We start from the raw sequence: 19,706 nt of genomic DNA on the forward strand, positions 1-19,706 counted from the left end.
CTGCCGAATTTTAGCCTAAATTGTTGATGGTATAATAATGAAGATAAAGAATTATAATTATCGTTTTACCGGAAGTCCATAGCAATACCGCGCCCCATTCTGAGGTTCTCCGCAACGCAATGCGCCAGGGAGAAGTACTCAGGTATCAAGAAAATGTTTTGCCGGATTTCTTCTATGTTTGAATATACGTCCTATACTCCGAAGTGCAAGAATTTAGCCTCTAGCTCTTTGAAGTTAGCTCAAATATTCTTAAAATCTAAACAATTGTGTATCAGTCCAATATATTTAATATACCATAAGTCTAGTAAACTAAGGGCCCGATTTCAAGTCAGTGGCGCAAAATTGCGTTGACGCAGTTGCTAAGGTAGCATCAGTTTGATGGGGTTGCTAAGGAGGAACTCTGATTTGCAATGCCGCAAGTCAACATGAAATTGGGCCCTAAGAACACAAAATAAAAAGCAATCAGTTAAGATTCATAACTATAATTGTTCAAAATAATGTAAGTAATTATACGTACCCTGCTTTTATAATCGTAAAATTCAGAGCAAGTCATGATAGCACATTTGTTCACTTCCAAAGTTTACAACACAAATGAATATCCAGCTCAGTCTAGATACAGCTAACAACTTTGGTACTATACAGGGTCCGGCAACACTTGTGTCCACCCCAGTAGTATAGGACGCGGGGTTCTGGGACACTTCGATGGCCTATGCCATCCGCATCTGTCCATGACCTTCATGAAGGTCATTCTTTGTCGGGTGAAGAAGAAGTCTTCAGGAGCCTCTGGTATTGTTGGTCAATTCCGGAGGCTGCTGAAGAGGTGGTGTTGGTGGTTGTTGTTGTCGAGGTGGGCGTGGTCACCGAAGGGTGTGGTCACCGAAGGGTGTGGTCACAGGTGTAATTAAAGGTGTTTTCCAGGTAGGTTGAAATCAATGGAAAAAAATGTATTTTTTATATTTACCTGTATCGCTTAGGTGACAGTTACCTTTGTTGGATTGATCTTTGAAAAAATGTGAAAGTGTTGTTGTGGATTTGTGTTGGTTTCGAACCGTGAACCTACGAGTTGTGAAGCCGAGACGTACGCCATGCACCAATGTGCTCCACATACGTTTGTTGATGTGAAAGTTGGGTAGATAACAAACAAATAATCGAAGTAAGTAGGTGGGTAGGTAGGTAGTTAGTTAGTTAGTTGGTTGTTTAGTTAGTTAGTTAGCTAATTAGTCAGTTAGTTAGTTAAGTAGTTCAAAAGAAAAAAGAAAATCTAAAGATAAACCAAGAAAAAAAAAAATTGTTTGGGTGAATAAAAAGATAAGAAAAAGAAAAAAAGGGGAAAAAAGGGGGTTGGAAGCGAAGCAACTGACTCGCCTAGCCTAGCCTAGCCTAGCCTAATTTTCCAGGAAGATTAAGAAAAAAGTCAAAGTTAGTAACTATTTTGTTTATTATTGAAATGAATAATGTTGCATTTGCTCCTGGTGTACATTTCTTAAGGAATATTGTGGTACAGTTTTAATTAAATCTCCTTTGAACTGGAGGTGTAGTACCCTGTTGTTGTTGTTGTTGTTGTTGTTGTTGTTGTTGTTGTTGTTGTTGGTCGTGGTGGTGGTGGTGGTTGTGGTGGTACGGGTATTGTGGATAAGTTTCATTATTCAAAAGATTCCATCTTTCTTTAAGTTGTTGTTCTTTTGAAGCTTCAAAGGAGGGTTGTAAACGTCGTTTACATTTAAGTAAATGTAAAGACATGCGTGTTGGTTTGACCCAATGGTCTTTAATTAGGGGACACTGAATTAGTTCTAAAGAAAGAGATAGGAGAAAATTATAGGTATGTTCAAATTATATAAATAATTTCTTACCTTCACTCATGATTTAAAACTTCAATTGACTGAATGACAAGTTAATACCTACTAGCGTATTTATATGAAATCCTCATAAGTAAACACATGATTAGCTTACACAGGTCTTTTTTAAATTTTTTTATAAATAACACTGAATCATCTTGTTTTTCAACTCCAATCAGTTTTGCAACATTATATTTTTATAAATAACACCAAATCATCTTGTTTTTCAACTTTAATCAGTTTTGCAACATTGTAACTAATGGGTTCAATAAATCAATATAATTAATTCATATATATTTTTATTTATTTTACATGTAAATTTTGCATTTGTTTTTGTAATTGCAAGAACTCAATGTCAGCTCTTAACTTCTTCAAGGCTTTGAGCAAAGATTCGGTCTGTTTTCTTTTCCGTCTCAAAAGATTTTTCAGTTGTTGTTTGGATTTCTGAAAGGAACAAATAAATATTCAAGTTTTTTTAACTTTTTTTTATTTAACGTAAATTTACATATTAGTATTTTGGGTGTTTCTCTTTATATAACATTTGGATATATTTTACATAAAGGCATATAGTACACATAGCCCCTTGCTCGGTGGTTTCACCTTGACATTTTGGACATTTGAATTGAACAGGTACAGGCATGTTGCCTCTAACAATACATAACAGATTATGGTTACAAATTAACAAGTTGCGGTTTAAACAAGCAGACTATATGTGACATGCTGCTGCTTTAAAACTAAGTAAAGCTAAGAAATTTACGTTAAATTTATCGGATCTTTTGCGGTTGAGATATTTGTTCAACCTACGCTTATTATGTTCTTCATTACGGTTGCTAGTTATTCTATAATTTGTTACAGCAAAATTTATTTTGTACCAATTATTATTTTCTAAATATAAGGCACTTTTACAAAAGTCCATGTCAAATGTATTTATAATTTTAAATACAAATAATTCGAAATTTGAAATTTCTGGATAGTTTCCAATCCAAATAATGTTAAAAACAATATTTTTATAGACTTTATAGTATGAAAAAAATGAGTGTTGTTCTGTTTTGATACCAACATATTGATTATAAAAGCGTATTACTGTATCAACAGACTGAGGAGCATCATCTTGTGTGCCTTCAACAAATATATCTACATCACTAAAATGATTAGTCTTATCTAACATGCAAGCGGCAAAACCACCTGCTACAAAACATCTTCTAGTACTACTACTATACAAATTTAATTGTTCTTGCACAACAGTCAAAACTTGGTGAAACGGATTTGATTTTGTTCCCTCACAGGAATCACCATAAAATCGTTTACTAATATACTTAATATGATGTGGTAAAATCTAAAAAGAAAAAAAACAAAACATTTTAAAACGATTTATCCATCTTCAGCAATTGTTTCTTCTGAATCATAGTCAGACTCTTCAATTTCGTTTGGTAAATTAAACGTTTCTTTAAACTTTTGCTTAAGTGTTTTTGGTAAAATCGATTTCGCAACAACTCTATTAACATCATTTTTGCTTAATTGTCGTGGATTCCTACCCAACTCAACTAAGTATCTGGTTTCCTGATATAAATAAAAACGTCTTTTAAAAAAATTGTTTATACGCTCCTTTGTGGCTTGTTCATAAGTTATGCTAGTTTTAACCATGTTGAGTCTTCAGTACAATACAACAAGTTCAAAATGTTATCACCACCACCACACAGTTTACTTTTTTTAGTCTCTACTACTACTTCTTCACTATGTACTTCAATTGAATAATCACAAAAACAAAAAAAACAATCACAGTTGTGACAGTACACAGTTCCTTGGTCGTTGTTGTTGTTGTTGCTGCTTTGGATGGGTGTAGGAACAATTCTTCTTTTTACAGCCTTTTCAGTTATATCCTTATCAAAACGATTGACGTCTACAAAAACCGTGTCCCATTTAGATCTCAGACTGTTAAACTTTTAAATTGAAAGTGTTAATAAATTAAAATAAAATTGAAAGAATTTAAATTAATACAAATATCCCCAAGGTAAAGTGTCTGTGCTCATATTATTTACTAATCTTTTATCATCCGAACCACTTAAAGCCAACTTTGTTTGTTTCAAGGTAAAAACTGTATGCTTTTGTGATTGGATAACATTTTGAGTAACATCTAATTTTTGATTATTAAACAAACATTCAAAATAATCATCAAAAGTAATTAATTTAAGAGCAGATGTTTTTATACCTTTAGCCTTTTTTATAATTCCAAAATTTGCAATAAAATTATAAATTTCCCGTTTACTTGACTTTTCTCGTTGCATATTTTCAAGACGTTTTTGTTTGTCAGCGTTATCATGTAAAACTTTAATTGAGTACATTTTCGATCGTAGACCAATAAAATGAGTCATAATTCGACCACAGTTCTCATCCTTCATAAGGCCTAACACTTTTTTATTTTTTTGTGGAATGTTATAAATATTATTCAGTGGGTAATCTGACGTATCAAATTTATGAATATCCTTTTTTATATGTGCATAGATATCATCATCGTTAAATAAGTAAATCAAACCATCTGTATCAGTATATAATAATTTTACATTAGTTCCAAATTTTGATAAAATGTAATTGTAATGAAAGTCGTACAAAAAAGTTTTTGATATATCTAAAATTGACATTCCAACGTAGATAGGTTTATTAAATGTAATTTCCAACCGTTTCATTTCAATTAAAATCATATTTTTACTAAATATTGTACAACTATGAAAGTTTGGTTGTGAAATATACCAATTTGCACCGTATCGTCCTTTCCATTTCGTTACCAATTTAACATCTCTATATTTTTTTACATTTTCAATAGTTTTTCCAAAAACAGCATTATTCATTAATTTATAAAAATTTTTCTCAAATTCATTTTTACTCTGTTTTCTCAATTCTGTATTTAAGTCGATATACTTTTTTAACCAGGGTGCTTGTTTAAATTGTAAGCAACGATGAATTTTTACCAGTTTTAAACCTAAATCTAAAGCCTGTTTTAAATTTCTATAATGAATAATATAATTTGTTTTCTTGTACAAAGTTGTTAATAATTTAGTATTTTTTGAATCGGAAATTGGTGGAACCAAATGCTCAGGACATAAAGGTAAGTCTTTATGCAAATCAAATAGTGTTGGTGGATATTCAAGATCTACTTCAAAAATGTATCCAATTTCACAATCATCATCGTATAGTGTGTTAAAATCAATTTTATAAATATCTGGACCACTAATCCATTGAAAATCACCCATAGGCAATGAATAACTCATTGCAGCTCCATAAAGATTGTTGATATCAAAATACATAAGGTAAGTTGATGGTTTATTAGGATTATAAGCTTCACCCATATATTTATTGTTTGCTTGCCCGTATCTATTCGAACATTGTGAAACTCCTCCTCGAATACCTCGTTCAAAAAACATTATCATATCAACATCAGTTAATAAAGTTAATTCAACGTTTGTGATTTTTAACATACTATCAAAAGATAATCCTGGAGCTGTACAATAGTGAAGACTATCTAATTCATATGTTTTCATACAAGTAGATCTAAAATTTTCAAATATATCAGCCAAAAGTAAAACGTCAGTTTTTAAATACAATTCAGCATACTCTTGAAGAGTGTTAATTTCAAATACTTGCCAAACCGTACAAGCATGTTCATAATCGGCACCAGAAATCTCAGTATTAGACACATGACTAAAAAACTTTTGCATAGATGGTAAACTATTCTCTTGCAATTTTTCCCAACAATCAAGATACTCATAAGGAAAGATGCCTTTGCGAGTGACTAAATTAAATTTTAAATCATCTTTATAAAATTTCCGTATAATAATTTTTTGCTCATCATTTAAATATGTGGATAATTTATCAATACTACTTGGCATAAATCTGTATGAATCTAAAAATCTAAATTTAATTTTACTGTTGAGAATGTATTTAGTAAACGAAATATATTTTTCTTTATTAATTGGTAATAGATCAATGTGTCCATCAATTTCTGTACTTAAAGCTTTAATTATAAAATGACTATCATAACCAGATAAATTATGAAAAATTACTGGAATAGTATTCATATCTTGAAATTTTAGGTTACATGAGTTATGAGCAGCACCTCTGAACTTTCCTGTTAAATGACAATGATCTTTCACTTTTCTCTCATTATCATCGTTTAAAAATGCTTTACAACAAATATGACATTTCATTGCTAATAAGAAATTTTGCTCTTCTTCAACAGATAATGATTTCATTTTACATGGGTGAGAAAAAATTGTTTCCAATTCATTTGAAATCTTTTTTAATTCATGTACAAACCATACTGAACAATTTTTACCGGTATAGGTATGAAATCTTGATAATGAATCGTCATAGGAACATTTTAAATAAAATGCAATACTAAACGGTTTATGTTTTTGATACTTCTCACAAGTGTTTGTTTTGTTTAAATCTTTATAGTTTATCAGTAGACACTCCAAATCAGCGTAAATAACGAAAGGCACCATCAGTTTATTTTTATAATTTTTAAATTTTAGAATACTTTTATCTTTAGAGGGAAGTTTTATTTTAGTTTCGTTTAACACTGAACAATTGCGCATATGATCATTAACTATATTTTGAGTAGAAAAATGATTTAAACATCTTTCACAAACCCACTTTTTATTTTTAATATTACCCATTTGATAACTTGTTAATCGTGCTAAATTTTTAATGTAAGCAAAATGAAATAAACATTTATTAGAAAGTTCATCATCATCATCATCATCATCATTATCAGTATCTTTTGTTATCATAAGTAAATTAATTTTAGGTGAAATTTCACTTTTACTCAACAGCAAAGGGAGTATTTTTTTCTTTTTATTCAAAATAGTAAAAACATTTATTGCCAACTGATTCATTTTTTCAAATTTTGGAATATCTTCAAGAGCAATGGGAAATCTTATATTGTTGAATTTTAACACCAAACTAAAATGTGGATAAGATGTTACACGTGAAACATTTTTTATTGTTTTTACAGGATATAAAGCACAAACAACAGCCCATAAGAAGCAAAATTGGTCATTGTTCTTGATATTGACTACACTTTTAGTATTTTTAACAAAATCAGGTAAATCAACATATGTTGAAATACCAACACTGATCGGATTATATTTATTTATATTAACTTTCAGATGTAAAATTTCTTTTAGAGCCCACCCACTGTCCCTTTCTTGAAACTCTTCTAGTTGTAACAAAATTTTTTCATAAACATTAATTTTGAACCAATTTTTCAAATCTGTACTTTTATCAATTACCATATTTGGAGTAGAAAAAAATTTATGAGTTGTCTCGTGAGTGTGAGGTTTTATAAAGACTCCAACAAAAATTACATTTACTTTTAATAACGACCTTTTCAATTCATGTAAAATTCGTCTTGAAAATATTCTAAAGCATTTTAAGAGAAATTTTTTTGGATCTTTCAAAGAAAAATTTGTTATCATACCCGTTTTAATTCTACTTTTAAAACAAGAGTCAACATCTTGCCAAATTAACTTTTTAGATTTTAAATACTTTACACTATGTATTTTTTGTTTTAAGATTAGTAAATAATCCTTTAAAATAGTTAAATTTGATTCAATTTTTGCAAAATTTTTTACACAATTTAATTTATTTTTTAAACATCTCTTATGTAATAAAATGGTTTTTCTGAGCCAAGTTATATATTTTAGAAATTCTTTCTTATGTTTAATTAATCCACTAACCTTTTCAATTTTGTTAACAGCAGAAGTTGAGATTTCATCTAAAATCTTTTGACTGGCCATCTTTTATAGTCTGTTTACAAAATTTGAATTAATAAAAGAATAATATTAGCAAAAGTACTTACTTTGAAATTTCACTAGCAACACTTGAAATGTAAACTGCAGAGACACATTGAAAACTGAGTATGATTGAAGCTGTATTTATATTATAAAATTTAAAAATTATCAGAGCATGCACGTGTCATTTTTATCATCTAAAACTGCAAGAGTTGCAAATAATTATCATTTTGGAAAATTAACCTTTGACATTCAAATTATCAAATTTTATCTAAAACTGTAATTTTTAGAATGTGATAATCATTTGCAACATTAAAAAAAAACCAAAATTATATTTTATATATTTTTATTTTTTACAATACATATACCACATGTATAAGTTGTGCACGTTTTCTAGAGCACAATTTAAGTATTCACTATGCTTTAAGCAGTGGTGGGACTTAAAAATTGTCTTCATGGTGTTTACTGGAAGACATCCATCAGTTTCGAGGTCGACAATATCCTCATCCAGAAAAAATTGCTGTAACCATTTTTTCTTTTGCAGACCTTTCACTGCCACATGGACTTTTTGATTTGGATTGTATTGTATGAAGTCCTTTAGAAATTTCTCGATGCTTTCATACCTTATTGTTGATGGATCTTCATAGTAGTATTCAACCCCGTGTATTTGATCAGTAGCGTAGTCAATCTGTTTTTGGAAGGCAGCACTGCACATCTCGATTGTGACCGGAAACTTGATGAAGGCGTGTTGGTATTGTTGGGTGTCGACATTCAGAATTGCCAATTCTTTGCATACAAAGCATGTACCGAGTTGGTAACCTTGTATGTCAAGTAGATACATTTTGCTTCTTTTCACAGTTGATGTAAAATACAATTTAATTCCAGAAACAGATCTTCACCTATTTATACCCAAACATTTTTTAAAAATGCATGCACGAGTTATTGATAAAGATGTTTTTCCCAATAATTTAAGCAGCATTTGCATTTCTTAAATGTTAAACAAAATAAAGATAACTGGTGTGTGTTTTTCCATATATTTTGCAAAAACAAATTAATGCAGCGTAAGTGCAAAATTGATATTTATTGGTGTGTTTTTTTTTCATCAATTCTGTCAGCATGTTTTTATCAGTTAACCTTACAATTTTGTAACAAAAATTATCAACATTTTTTAGTTTGCATACTATAAAAGCTGCGAGAATTTTCTGTTTCTTCATCAGTGTTTGAATCTCAACACCACAACCAAAATGTCAACCACACCATGTACTATTGTAGTGTTTAGCGAAGATCCTGAAAATCTGCCTGCTGAGCATATTACGGTAGTAATGAAGCAATTATTCCAGTAAGTTTTTTTATTATTTTTTTCTTAGTATTTTTTGACTCATGTGTTTGGTGTATGTTCAGATATGGCGTGCTCGAGATTAAACGTTTGGGAGACAAAGTGTTTGTTTCCCTTAAATATTGCCCTCGAGGCAGTTCGTTAAAACGAAAATTTGGCAATTTACCAATTAGATATATTCGCACAAAATTAGACAATGAAGCCGAATTCAAGATTTTGGAAAGCGTTGTGAGACGCTTCAGATTCAACCTCGTTGAAGAAGATGTCAACGAAGTGGAGAATCTAACTAGTCCAAAGAAACGGGTGTACATAGAGCCACCAGTCGAAGAAGAAGATGAAGATTTGATGGATGATGTAGTTGTCATCAATAATGCTCCTTCAACTTCTCAAAAGCAGTGCAAGAATCGACGACGAAAGGAACCCGTCAATCATCGTCAACATCCAGATGCAGAAAAAAACTTTTTCGATGGGTTAGAATAAAAATATAAGCAGATAATTAATGTTTTTATTTTTCCAAAAATTCAATTTATAAAATGTTTTTACAATAAACGGACACGACCTGTCAGTGGTTCATATGTGATAAATTGTTCATGCAGAATCAAACAATAAGCTGCAGTATTAGCATCTATATCTCCTTCAGTTTCAAATTCCAAGCGAACATCTATGGTGGTTTGTTTAATTACTTCGTTTTGATATGAACAATCAATGACAATTAATGGAGCAACCTTTTTGAACTTTTCCAAATTTAATAATGGTTCACAAACTGGTTTTTTATTAAAATAATAAGCTTGTTGAAAATGTGTGTACATTTTGTATGCCAAAGCGTACTTGTTGTGTTTGTAATCCAAATTTAAATTTTCATATGGATACGCTTGAGAATTTAAGTACAATTTCATGTTTCTCAAATTGCAATGATCAAAATTGCTTGCATTCTTTTTCAAATTGTTTCTTCGATCAGTTTGAAATCCAACAATGATGAAACGTGGTTTTTGTAGAAATGTTGAGGTTTTCAACACCCAATTAAAGGAATGACTTTCTTGCAAAAGTGGATAAGTAAAAAGTTCCCATTTTCGATGAACAATCTCCAAAGGAATATTTTTATCGATTATGTTTAATATTTTTAACTTTTCATAATCGGATACTGTTACATGAGGCACTTTCCATGTAATTTTTTCAATCAAAATTTGAGCTTTTTCAAGGCCTGTTGTTTCAATAATACAGTTTAAATCAGAATTTGAACGAATTAAAACGAGTTCCTGACGAAGATTTATCACAATTTTTTTATAATCTTCAGCAAAACCTAGTATCATCGAAAGCGGCCAACATACATCAAATTGTCCTGTTGTATTATCAACAAGTTTTACGTCATCAACAGGAAACCAACCAGCATTCATCAAAGCAGTACTTTCGTTTGGTGTGTAAGATACATAACCTTTCAAACTACTGGTAATACCAGGAGTTTTTACACGATCAATTAATTCACCTCCCAGTAAAAAACGAATTTCTTCAAATAGATGGGCAACAAAGTTATTCACCAATTTTCCTTTAGTGTATACAAGTTTTTCATCATCATGTTTTACTAATCTTCCTTGAATATGAAGTTCACTTAATCCTGGCACTGTGAGTAATTCCTGTTGCTGAATACCAATTCGACATTCATCGTTATGCTTAAGTGGAGTGTTTGTATATGCTTGATATGAATGCCATTCCAAGTTGGTTATTGAACTGTCAATAGTTGGTTTTTGAGTCACATTTAACAACTCCATAACTTTTTATTTCACACGCAGTCCTAACGATTGTAGAAATTTTCGATTTTCAGGTGTTAGCGGAGCACTGTTCTTGTTGTGAATGAACGTTTTTGAAACGTTACTAACGTTTTTATATTGCACGTTATTGTTGTTGTTGTTGTTAATAGGTACATTAAAACAAATCACCATTTTTTATATGTTTTACTATTGATTTAATTTACGTAAATGTAATGTTGTCGTGATGAGCTCGTTTCTGAAATTGACCAACTTACCAAATTGATCTGTTATTTTAAGAGTTATGTTTCTAATGAAATCTGTGTTAATTGGTAGATAGATCACGTTTACAGGTTTTTCAATAATTTTATAACCCGGAGGTTCTTTAGGATAAAACGCATAGATGATATGTTCAGCAGCTCCATTTAGATAAGAATTTTTTACAAAAGTACACTCAATTCGAATTAAGTTTACCCTTATTATGTCAACAGGAAAATCTGATTCATGTAGTTTATCGGCTGTAAGTTTTCTTTTTGAAAATCCTAACAAAGATGCTATGGAATTCTTTTTTGAAAAATCGACAACACTGTCACATTTTATTTCACATTTTAATGTGTTCAAATTTGCTTTCAACTGTAAATGTATAGGTTTTTCTCCGTTTTTCTGATTTAAAAGTAAGGCTTTCTGCAGGTATTCACCAATGTCTTGCACTTCATAGCTACCAATTGGGATTGCGATGCTAGTGTTGTTTTCACCATAATAAAACATATTATTAGTGTTATCAACATTTGGAATTGCATTATTTACATTAAAATTCAACAAACCAATTTCATAAGCACAATTTTTCTCCAACTCAATAGGAGGATTAAAATCCATTGATAAAATGGATGTTGTATCACTGAAAAGAAAATGATAAGACATCTTGATGCGTGTACAACTGAAATTAAACTAAGTTAAAATAATGTTCTATTAGGTTATTTATTTATTTATTCAGTTAAAAAAGATAAACAAAGATGACCACAATTATACGTATTAAATTTTTGAAATCGCTTATGGTTGTAGAGAATTTGACAAAATCCATTTGAATTAAAATACCTAACCACTTCTTGTGGAGGTTGCAAATCACCAAAACTATCAAAATATTCAACTAAATTACTTTGTTTCCGATAAGCTACCCAATGTGTTCCATTTCCGCTGTTTTGATCCAAATTAATAACACCAGATTCGTTGTGACGTATTTTTTTCGGAAGAACATCTCGTGAAAAGACACCTCGAAAATAAGGAATTTTATATATTTTTGCAAATTTTTCAATATCCAGATTTGTTAAGGGTCTTTTAGGTAGCCTTTTTAATCTAAAAAAAGACCCAATCCTCTTTTGTATGGTTTTAAAAATAAACCTTTGCCCATTGCAATAGCTTCCATCGTTTTATTATGTCTCTCAGATTCGGCTAATGCTTGTCTAGCTTCTTTTGCTGCATTAATGGCTTTCGCAATTCCAGCAGCTCCTCCACCGAGTGCTCCAAGTGCACTAAGACCAGCAAAAATAGGAATTAATGGCAAAATTCCACCGGTTTTTGGGATCTTTATAACACGAGCAGTTTTAATGTTGTTGTTCTTCTTCTTTTTTGATGCTGTTTTCAGTGCCACTAAAATAGCATCTTTTACAGTTTTTGCTTTACTTTTACGAATATTTTGTCTAATGTTTTTAGTAATTTGTTGAAAACTTGTTGATTTTCTTTTCTTTACATTCCTCTTCTTTGATTGTTTACTAACTCTTTTTCTAGCAACTTTTTTTACTCTAACCATCTTGACTGAATGTTAGAATACAACTAAAATTTACTTTTTAATAAATTAGCTTTAAATGAGTTTCACTCGTTTTGATGAGATATCTTCATCATCATCATCATCATTCACCAATTTGCGTTTTCTTCTTCTTGCTGCTTTAAGTGTAACTCGTTCCAAACTATTTAATTTAGTTTTTTTCTTAATTTCAGGTTCATCATCAGTATCAAGTTTTCTTTTTACAGCTTTTTGCATAGTCGAAGTACTTGTTGTTGTTGTTGTATCCATTGGTGAGTCATTAACAATCATTATGTTATCAAGTTTGTTAGGTTTTTCTTTTTTGGATCTTTTTGGTTTTGAAAAACGTTTTGTTTTTTTAGGTTTTGTTCTTGATTCACTTGGTTTAGTTATTTTGTAATCTAAAAGTTTTTGCTTACTTTTTTGAAGATTATTAATACTCTTATCCATTTCTTTCAGACATTGATTAAGAATTTTTGTACAAGTTGTTGATCGTTTAATTGTTGCTGAATCATTAGCATCAGATAATGATGATGATGATAAACCCAATCCTAATTTAACTTTGGCTTTCATTGCTCCTGCAACCCCTAATGCAGCAAGTTTTTCCTTAAATGAAGCGTTTTTAGAATGAAAACGTTCAAGTGCTCTTTTAGCCAACATCTTATCAGCGTTGTGTCTAAAATTTATGTCTTTGGTTTGAGAGTAGGCAATGTCATGATCTTTACAAGCTGCATCAAGTCCATTTATACCAACTTCTCCTCGTTTCAAACGTTCTTCAAGCTTTGTATTTGGTCCACAAAATTGATATCCAGGAAGATGAAGTTCATGTGGAATCGCAAACAATGTTTTATCTAATAAACCGGTACCACTTTGGGAAGTCATTTTTTTTTTTTTTTTTTTCTACACGAGAGACAGTAACAAACTAATGACTAGTTCTTCTTCTACTGACATAAATAGTACAGTGTTTAACCATTTATATTCAGTCTAAAATCATCAATAGCATCATGAAGATTGTTAAACAAAAAGTGTTGTTACCGATTGAAAACAATGATTTAAATCATAATGAAGAACATAATTTCAAACATGGTGTGTTATTTCCATCAACCATACGATGTTTAGTTATTGGACCATCAAATTGCGGAAAAACAAATATTATTGTTAGTTTAATCGAACATCCAAATGGATTGAAATTTGAAAATCTTTATGTGTATTCAAAGAGCCTCTATCAACCCAAATATATTTATTTGGAAAATTTATTAAAACCTATCAAAGGAATCGGTTACTATGCGTACAATAGTAGTGAAAATATAACAAGCCCATCAGACGCTAAACCAAATTCAATCATTTTATTTGATGATGTAGCATGTGAAAACCAAAATGTGATACGTGAATATTTTAGCATGGGTCGTCATAACAATATCGATTGTTTTTATCTTTGTCAATCATATGCGAAAATTCCTAAACATCTTCTTCGAGATAATGCAAATGTTCTTGTTTTATTCAAACAGGATGATCTTAACTTAAAGCATATCTATACAGATCATGTTGGTACTGATATGACTTTTGACACGTTTAGAGACATCAGTAGTGTCTGCTGGAAAGATACATATGGGTTTTTAGCCATATTTAAAGACTGTAATCTTACTAACGGAAGATATAGACAGGGGTTTGATCATTATATCTCACTAAATGAATAAAAAGCTAATTGACATATGACCTTGCTCAGATTAGACCTGTTTCCAGACCAGATCAGACCTGTTTCCTGACCAGATCAGACCTGTTTCCTGACCAGATCAGACCTGTTTCTATACCTGTTTTGTGTGCAAAAACACACACACACACAGCTACATACATCATGCCAAAGGACATTAAAACTTTAAAACAATCTCTTATTGAAAAACGAAAAATTATTAAAAAAAAATTGAAGTCATTGAAAGAAGGTGAATTCATGCAAGAGGATTCTTTCTTACCGATAACAAAACATTTAAAAACTTTGGAAAATCTTGTTTCCAACGATAAACGTAAACCAAATAAGCAAAAACCCCTCCCCTCTACTCTAAAAGATGAAGACGATGATTACAACAACAACGACAAAGATAAAGTAACAACACCTAAACGCAAAGGAAAAGTAAAAATTAAATCTGATGTAAATTTCATAAATGATGGGGATGTGTTTACAAACGATGAAGATTTGATAGAAGATTTTGTGCAATCATCACCACCACCACCACTGCAACCAACACCTGAACAGTCTAGAATCACAGATGATATATATGAAGAGTATTATGAACAATACACCCCGCTACCTCGAAAATATTTACGAGAAATGTTAAATGATTCAGAAAATCAATTTGATCATAAATATGGTGTAAGACATGATCCTGACATTGAAGCATTTTTTATCGGAGATTCACGATTAATATTTGAAGATAACAGTCCTAACGTAATTGTTAAAAACAAATCATATAGAGGCACACGTGGTTTATATGAATTGTTATTTAAAAAGAATCCACAAGGATATACAAATGAAGATTTAAATCTGTATAAAGAAATACTCGAGAAAACAAACGCACACAAAAGATATTATCAATTTAATCAACAAATCGATGGAAGCAGACTACTCAAATATAAAAATATAATTGCTCCATTAACACTACATAAAACTAAATCTTTCTCAACAGGTGGTTGTTTATTGAAGGAAGTTAATAACAAACCACTTGATTTTGTTTATTGGAATGATCCAAACGAATTGGTAGAGAGACTACGTTTATTAATTTCTTCTCAACAAGCTGGAAATACAGGACATCGCAACGAGATCATCAGTATCATTGAAGAACTACAAGAAAACGGCATCATCGAATAAACAAGAATGGTTTCTTCAAAACTTACTGAAGCCAAAAAACAAGTCGTTAATGAAATACATCAACAAGCACGAATCAATTTTCAAAGACGTCATGTTATTATTAAATCATTGAATGATTTATTTCAAGCTGATCTTGTTGAAATGATTCCATACGCTAATGAAAATAATGGTTTTAAGTACATTTTAGTGGTGATCAATTGTTTTTCCAAATTTGTATGGGCTTTTCCTTTGAAAACTAAAACTGGTGAAGAAGTCACTAAAATCATGAAAATTGTACTTAGACAAGTAAAACCTAATAATCTGCAAACTGATATGGGTAAAGAATTTTTCAATAAACATTTTGCAATGTTAATGAAAAAGTATAAAGTTAATCATTACAACGTGTACAGTGAAAAGAAGGCATCAATTGTTGAACGAGTTAATAGAACATTAAAAAATCGTATGTGGAAAAAATTTAATTATTATGGGCATTATAAGTGGATAGATTTACTTAAGGAGGTCGTTGATGAATACAACCATTCTAAACATAGAACAATTGGAATGAAACCGATTGATGTACACCAAAAACATGAAAAAGAAATATTAAATAAAGCCTACAATCACATTAAAGTGGTTAATTTACCTTCCAAATTTAAAATTGGCGATCATGTACGTATCTCTAAAATTAGAGGAGTCTTTGATAAAAAATACATGCCAAATTGGTCTACTGAAATTTTTTCAATTAAAAAAATACAGTTAACAAACCCTACCACATATTTACTTCAAGATGTTAATAAGAAAGACATCAAAGGTGCATTTTATAAAGAACAATTACAAAAAGTTAAATATCCTGATGTATATCTAGTGGAAAAAGTACTAAAACGACAACAAAATAAAGTATTTGTTAAATGGTTAGGTTTTGATGATAATCATAATAGTTGGATTGATAAAAATAACATTGTATAAGTAATAAATAAAAACAAATTAAAAATTATTCAAGTGTATTTTATTTTCTTATTTAATATACATAAACAAAACATGAGTCCATGTCACGACTTTTATCATATACATGCATTAAGTCTTCAAAAGTGCTGAATCTTTGGCTCTGATAGTAGATCTCCTTATCTTTTGCTAAGTCCTCCATCTTGAAATTACCGCAGTACATTTTTGATTGTCTAAAGGTTATCGGATAATAATTCCAGTGATGACCAATTATAGTACCAACTGTCCTATTGGTTAAATCTTTAATTTGAGTTCCAAAAGAAAATTCTTTCAAATCAAAATAAAAAGCTGGATATTGTCTTAACACAAATTTATCCTGATGCACTTCATACAAATGAAAATTACCATCATCTCGTACTGGCAGAGAAAACTTCTCTACTCGTACTAATCTTATTGATTGACCCTGTTGACTAAAACTTACAGCAAGCAAAACACAAGCGAAAAACGCAATAACAGATCTATTTTTTCTAAAATACATTTCTATAAACTATGCTTTAACAACTAGTGCTGACAACAGACTGGAACAATTTTCTAATGAACTCAACCATTTTATAGTTTGAGTCGGCAAAGATAAGCAAGATAACTTAATCAGAACAAGTTTCTGAGTCTTGTGATAATTGAGGTAAATTTACATTTTTTAACAATTTTGAAATAACATCACATAATTGTATTAGGTTCCTCCTGGTAGTATCTAGATTTGTCAACATCTGATGCAATTTTTTTAAAACTTCATATTTTTCATCATCATCAGTTTCATCACCTTTCAATTTTTCTTTACCTTTTAGTGGAAACTCGATGACATCCTCATCTTCAATTTGAATACACACACAATCACACATTCGATTCATTATTATATGACTTATTATTGAAGATCTCCTCGTTTTATATACCAGATTTAGGCTAGGCTAGGCTAGGCTAGGCGAGTCAGTTGCTTCGCTTCCAACCCCCTTTTTTCCCCTTTTTTTCTTTTTCTTATCTTTTTATTCACCCAAACAATTTTTTTTTTTTCTTGGTTTATCTTTAGATTTTCTTTTTTCTTTTGAACTACTTAACTAACTAACTGACTAATTAGCTAACTAACTAACTAAACAACCAACTAACTAACTAACTACCTACCTACCCACCTACTTACTTCGATTATTTGTTTGTTATCTACCCAACTTTCACATCAACAAACGTATGTGGAGCACATTGGTGCAGGCGTACGTCTCGGCTTCACAACTCGTAGGTTCACGGTTCGAAACCAACACAAATCCACAACAACACTTTCACATTTTTTCAAAGATCAATCCAACACAGGTAACTGTCACCTAAGCGATACAGGTAAATATAAAAAATACATTTTTTTCCATTGATTTCAACCTACCTGGAAAACACCTTTAATTACACCTGTGACCACACCCTTCGGTGACCACACCCTTCGGTGACCACGCCCACCTCGGCAACAACAACCACCAACACCACCTCTTCAGCAGCCTCCGGAATTGACCAACAATACCAGAGGCTCCTGAAGACTTCTTCTTCACCCGACAAAGAATGACCTTCATGAAGGTCATGGACAGATGCGGATGGCATAGGCCATCGAAGTGTCCCAGAACCCCGCGTCCTATACTACTCACCCCCAAAATCGTCTTTAATTTTAAAGACAAAATTTTGAAAATTTGCATACGCTCACAGTTGACAAAGCTCTAGAAGCTGACGCAAAAAAATGTTTTTTATCACTGATAGTTTTGGCGTCGCGACGCGTTAAAAATGTAATTTTTAGGTAATTGAAAGGTTTGTGATATCAACCCCTAATTTAATTTTTTTTCAATATAAATATGTTAAAAATATCTAAGTTGTTATTTTAGATTCAATGCAAATTGTCTTCAAAATTTGAGAAAAAAATGCTGCTTTATCAAGTTAGTTTCCAATTTCATTACGTCAAAACTGGGAACTACGTTTACACCTATCTGTCAACATCTTGTGTCACAAATGACATCTATTCTTTGGCTCGCTTTAGATTGTAACAAAAGTCTTACTTGGTAAAATTGTCGCTTTGTCGATGTTAATTAACGATTTCTGGTGTCCATAAAGTGCAACATGCCCGTGTTAATCAAAATTAACCTTTATAAAAGTAAATGTAGTGACTTGTGGAATTTTGGTGTAAACGTAGTTTGCCGCTACACTGTCATAATTTTGAAAACTAACTTGATAAAACAACGTTTTTTTCGCAAATTTTAAACACAATTTGCATTAGATTTAAAATAAAAACTTAGATATTTGTATCACAGTTATGTTGGAAAAAAATTGAATTCGCGAATATTTCCGCAAAAACTCAAAATTCGCTAAAAATTATACTTCTTAGGCGTCGCGACGCCAACCAAATTGTGATAAAAAATAAATTTTCGCGTCAGCTTCTAGGGCTTTGTCAACTATAAGCGTATGCAAATTTCCAAAATTTTATCTTTAAAATTAAAGACGATTTTGGGGGTGGACACAAGTGTTGCCGGACCCTGTATCTAGTGGGGTGGACTGGGTGAGAATAAACAGCATATTTTGTGTCTGGGGGAAATAACGGGTGACAAGATACCCAAGAGCGAAAATGAACATTGCGAAAATTATTGAAAACATTCGGCGAAATACGCTTATTATACAGGGTGATTTTTTTAAAACGGCAGGCGTTGTAGAATTTTTATTTATAAACCGATTTCAAAAATTTAAAAAACAAATTAAATGGTTTTTAATTTACTATAAACTGATAATTTTTTTTTTTTTCTAAATGTCTTAGTATCTTTTGGGCGATACTCAACTTTTTTATTTTAAATTGGAATCCATTTTTTTTTTCATAATTTGGAAGATATTCATTTTCTTGATTCAGAAATGTGTAAGTGGAATCTACCTAAATTATTATCTCAATTAAGACAATATTTCTATTTTTAAAGTAATATTAAAACGTTTTTTATCCAGCGCCATCTTGTGTACTTTTTGTGCACCAACTACAGAATTGACAGAATTGACAGATGATGAAATTTACAAATGTCAGATGTGACAGTTCCCATAAATTTTGAAAAATCCAATTATTTAAATTAAAATTTTTCACCCAAAAAGTTTAATTCAACTCTTGTGCGTTAACCATTTTACAGCGCTCAATCATTAAAGCACTCCGGCTACGCCGTCGTGCTTCAAACTGATTTCGCGCTGTAAAATGTAAGTTACCACACGCGACTGTAAATAACTATTAATTTGTTTTTAAAATTTTTGAAATCGGTTCATAAATAAAAATTCTACAACGCCTGCCGTTTTTAAAAAATCACCCTATATCTGAAAAAGTAGAAAACGGTTGCAAAGTTGAAATTCCCAGAAGACCTACAAGTTCC

The 19,706-nt window shown here is 31.0% G+C and overlaps 4 protein-coding genes across 4 annotated transcripts; 1 reads left to right on the plus strand and 3 right to left on the minus strand.

The window, feature by feature from the left end:
- Positions 1–1,420: 1,420 nt before the first annotated feature.
- Positions 1,421–2,166, minus strand: LOC148170607 (uncharacterized). Its single transcript, XM_088042182.1, has 3 exons — positions 1,851–2,166; positions 1,542–1,790; positions 1,421–1,482 (listed from the first exon to the last, which is right to left on the minus strand). Exons 1-3 carry the CDS (start codon positions 1,858–1,860, stop codon positions 1,421–1,423), a joined length of 321 nt encoding a protein of 106 aa, XP_087898308.1. The 5' UTR covers positions 1,861–2,166.
- On the minus strand, positions 1,864–7,732 carry LOC148170608 (uncharacterized). Its single transcript, XM_088042183.1, has 6 exons — positions 7,693–7,732; positions 7,571–7,640; positions 2,593–3,171; positions 2,392–2,541; positions 2,185–2,279; positions 1,864–1,879 (listed from the first exon to the last, which is right to left on the minus strand). Exons 2-6 carry the CDS (start codon positions 7,628–7,630, stop codon positions 1,864–1,866), a joined length of 900 nt encoding a protein of 299 aa, XP_087898309.1. The 5' UTR covers positions 7,631–7,640; positions 7,693–7,732.
- A 1,120-nt stretch (positions 7,733–8,852) lies between these two features.
- Positions 8,853–9,456, plus strand: LOC148170609 (uncharacterized). Its single transcript, XM_088041691.1, has 2 exons — positions 8,853–8,963; positions 9,026–9,456. The coding sequence occupies exons 1-2, from the start codon at positions 8,869–8,871 to the stop codon at positions 9,438–9,440; spliced, it is 510 nt and encodes a 169-aa protein (XP_087897817.1). The 5' UTR covers positions 8,853–8,868; the 3' UTR covers positions 9,441–9,456.
- A 43-nt stretch (positions 9,457–9,499) lies between these two features.
- On the minus strand, positions 9,500–10,897 carry LOC148170610 (uncharacterized). The gene is made up of 2 exons (XM_088042184.1): positions 10,755–10,897; positions 9,500–10,685 (listed from the first exon to the last, which is right to left on the minus strand). The coding sequence occupies exons 1-2, from the start codon at positions 10,895–10,897 to the stop codon at positions 9,500–9,502; spliced, it is 1,329 nt and encodes a 442-aa protein (XP_087898310.1).
- Positions 10,898–19,706: the final 8,809 nt, after the last annotated feature.

Source organism: Gnatocerus cornutus, chromosome 7 (genome assembly GCF_029298725.1).
Source record: "Gnatocerus cornutus isolate USDA-ARS CGAHR chromosome 7, icGnaCorn1.1, whole genome shotgun sequence".
NCBI lineage: Eukaryota > Metazoa > Arthropoda > Insecta > Coleoptera > Tenebrionidae > Gnatocerus > Gnatocerus cornutus.

Excerpts from the sequence above, each read along its gene's own strand:
- LOC148170609 (XM_088041691.1), top strand. The coding sequence starts at position 8,869 with ATGTCAACCACACCATGTACTATTGTAGTGTTTAGCGAAGATCCTGAA. Across the intron at positions 8,964-9,025 it reads GTAATGAAGCAATTATTCCA|ATATGGCGTGCTCGAGATTA; the intron begins GTAAGTTTTTTT and ends GTGTATGTTCAG.
- LOC148170608 (XM_088042183.1), bottom strand. The coding sequence starts at position 7,630 with ATGGCCAGTCAAAAGATTTTAGATGAAATCTCAACTTCTGCTGTTAAC. Across the intron at positions 3,172-7,570 it reads CTGTTAACAAAATTGAAAAG|ATTTTACCACATCATATTAA; the intron begins GTTAGTGGATTA and ends TTTTCTTTTTAG. Across the intron at positions 2,280-2,391 it reads TGTGTACTATATGCCTTTAT|AAATCCAAACAACAACTGAA; the intron begins GTAAAATATATC and ends TGTTCCTTTCAG.
- LOC148170610 (XM_088042184.1), bottom strand. The coding sequence starts at position 10,897 with ATGGTGATTTGTTTTAATGTACCTATTAACAACAACAACAACAATAAC. Across the intron at positions 10,686-10,754 it reads AATCGAAAATTTCTACAATC|TTCAATAACCAACTTGGAAT; the intron begins GTTAGGACTGCG and ends AACTATTGACAG.
- LOC148170607 (XM_088042182.1), bottom strand. Across the intron at positions 1,483-1,541 it reads ACAACAACAACAACAACAGG|AAATGTACACCAGGAGCAAA; the intron begins GTACTACACCTC and ends ATATTCCTTAAG.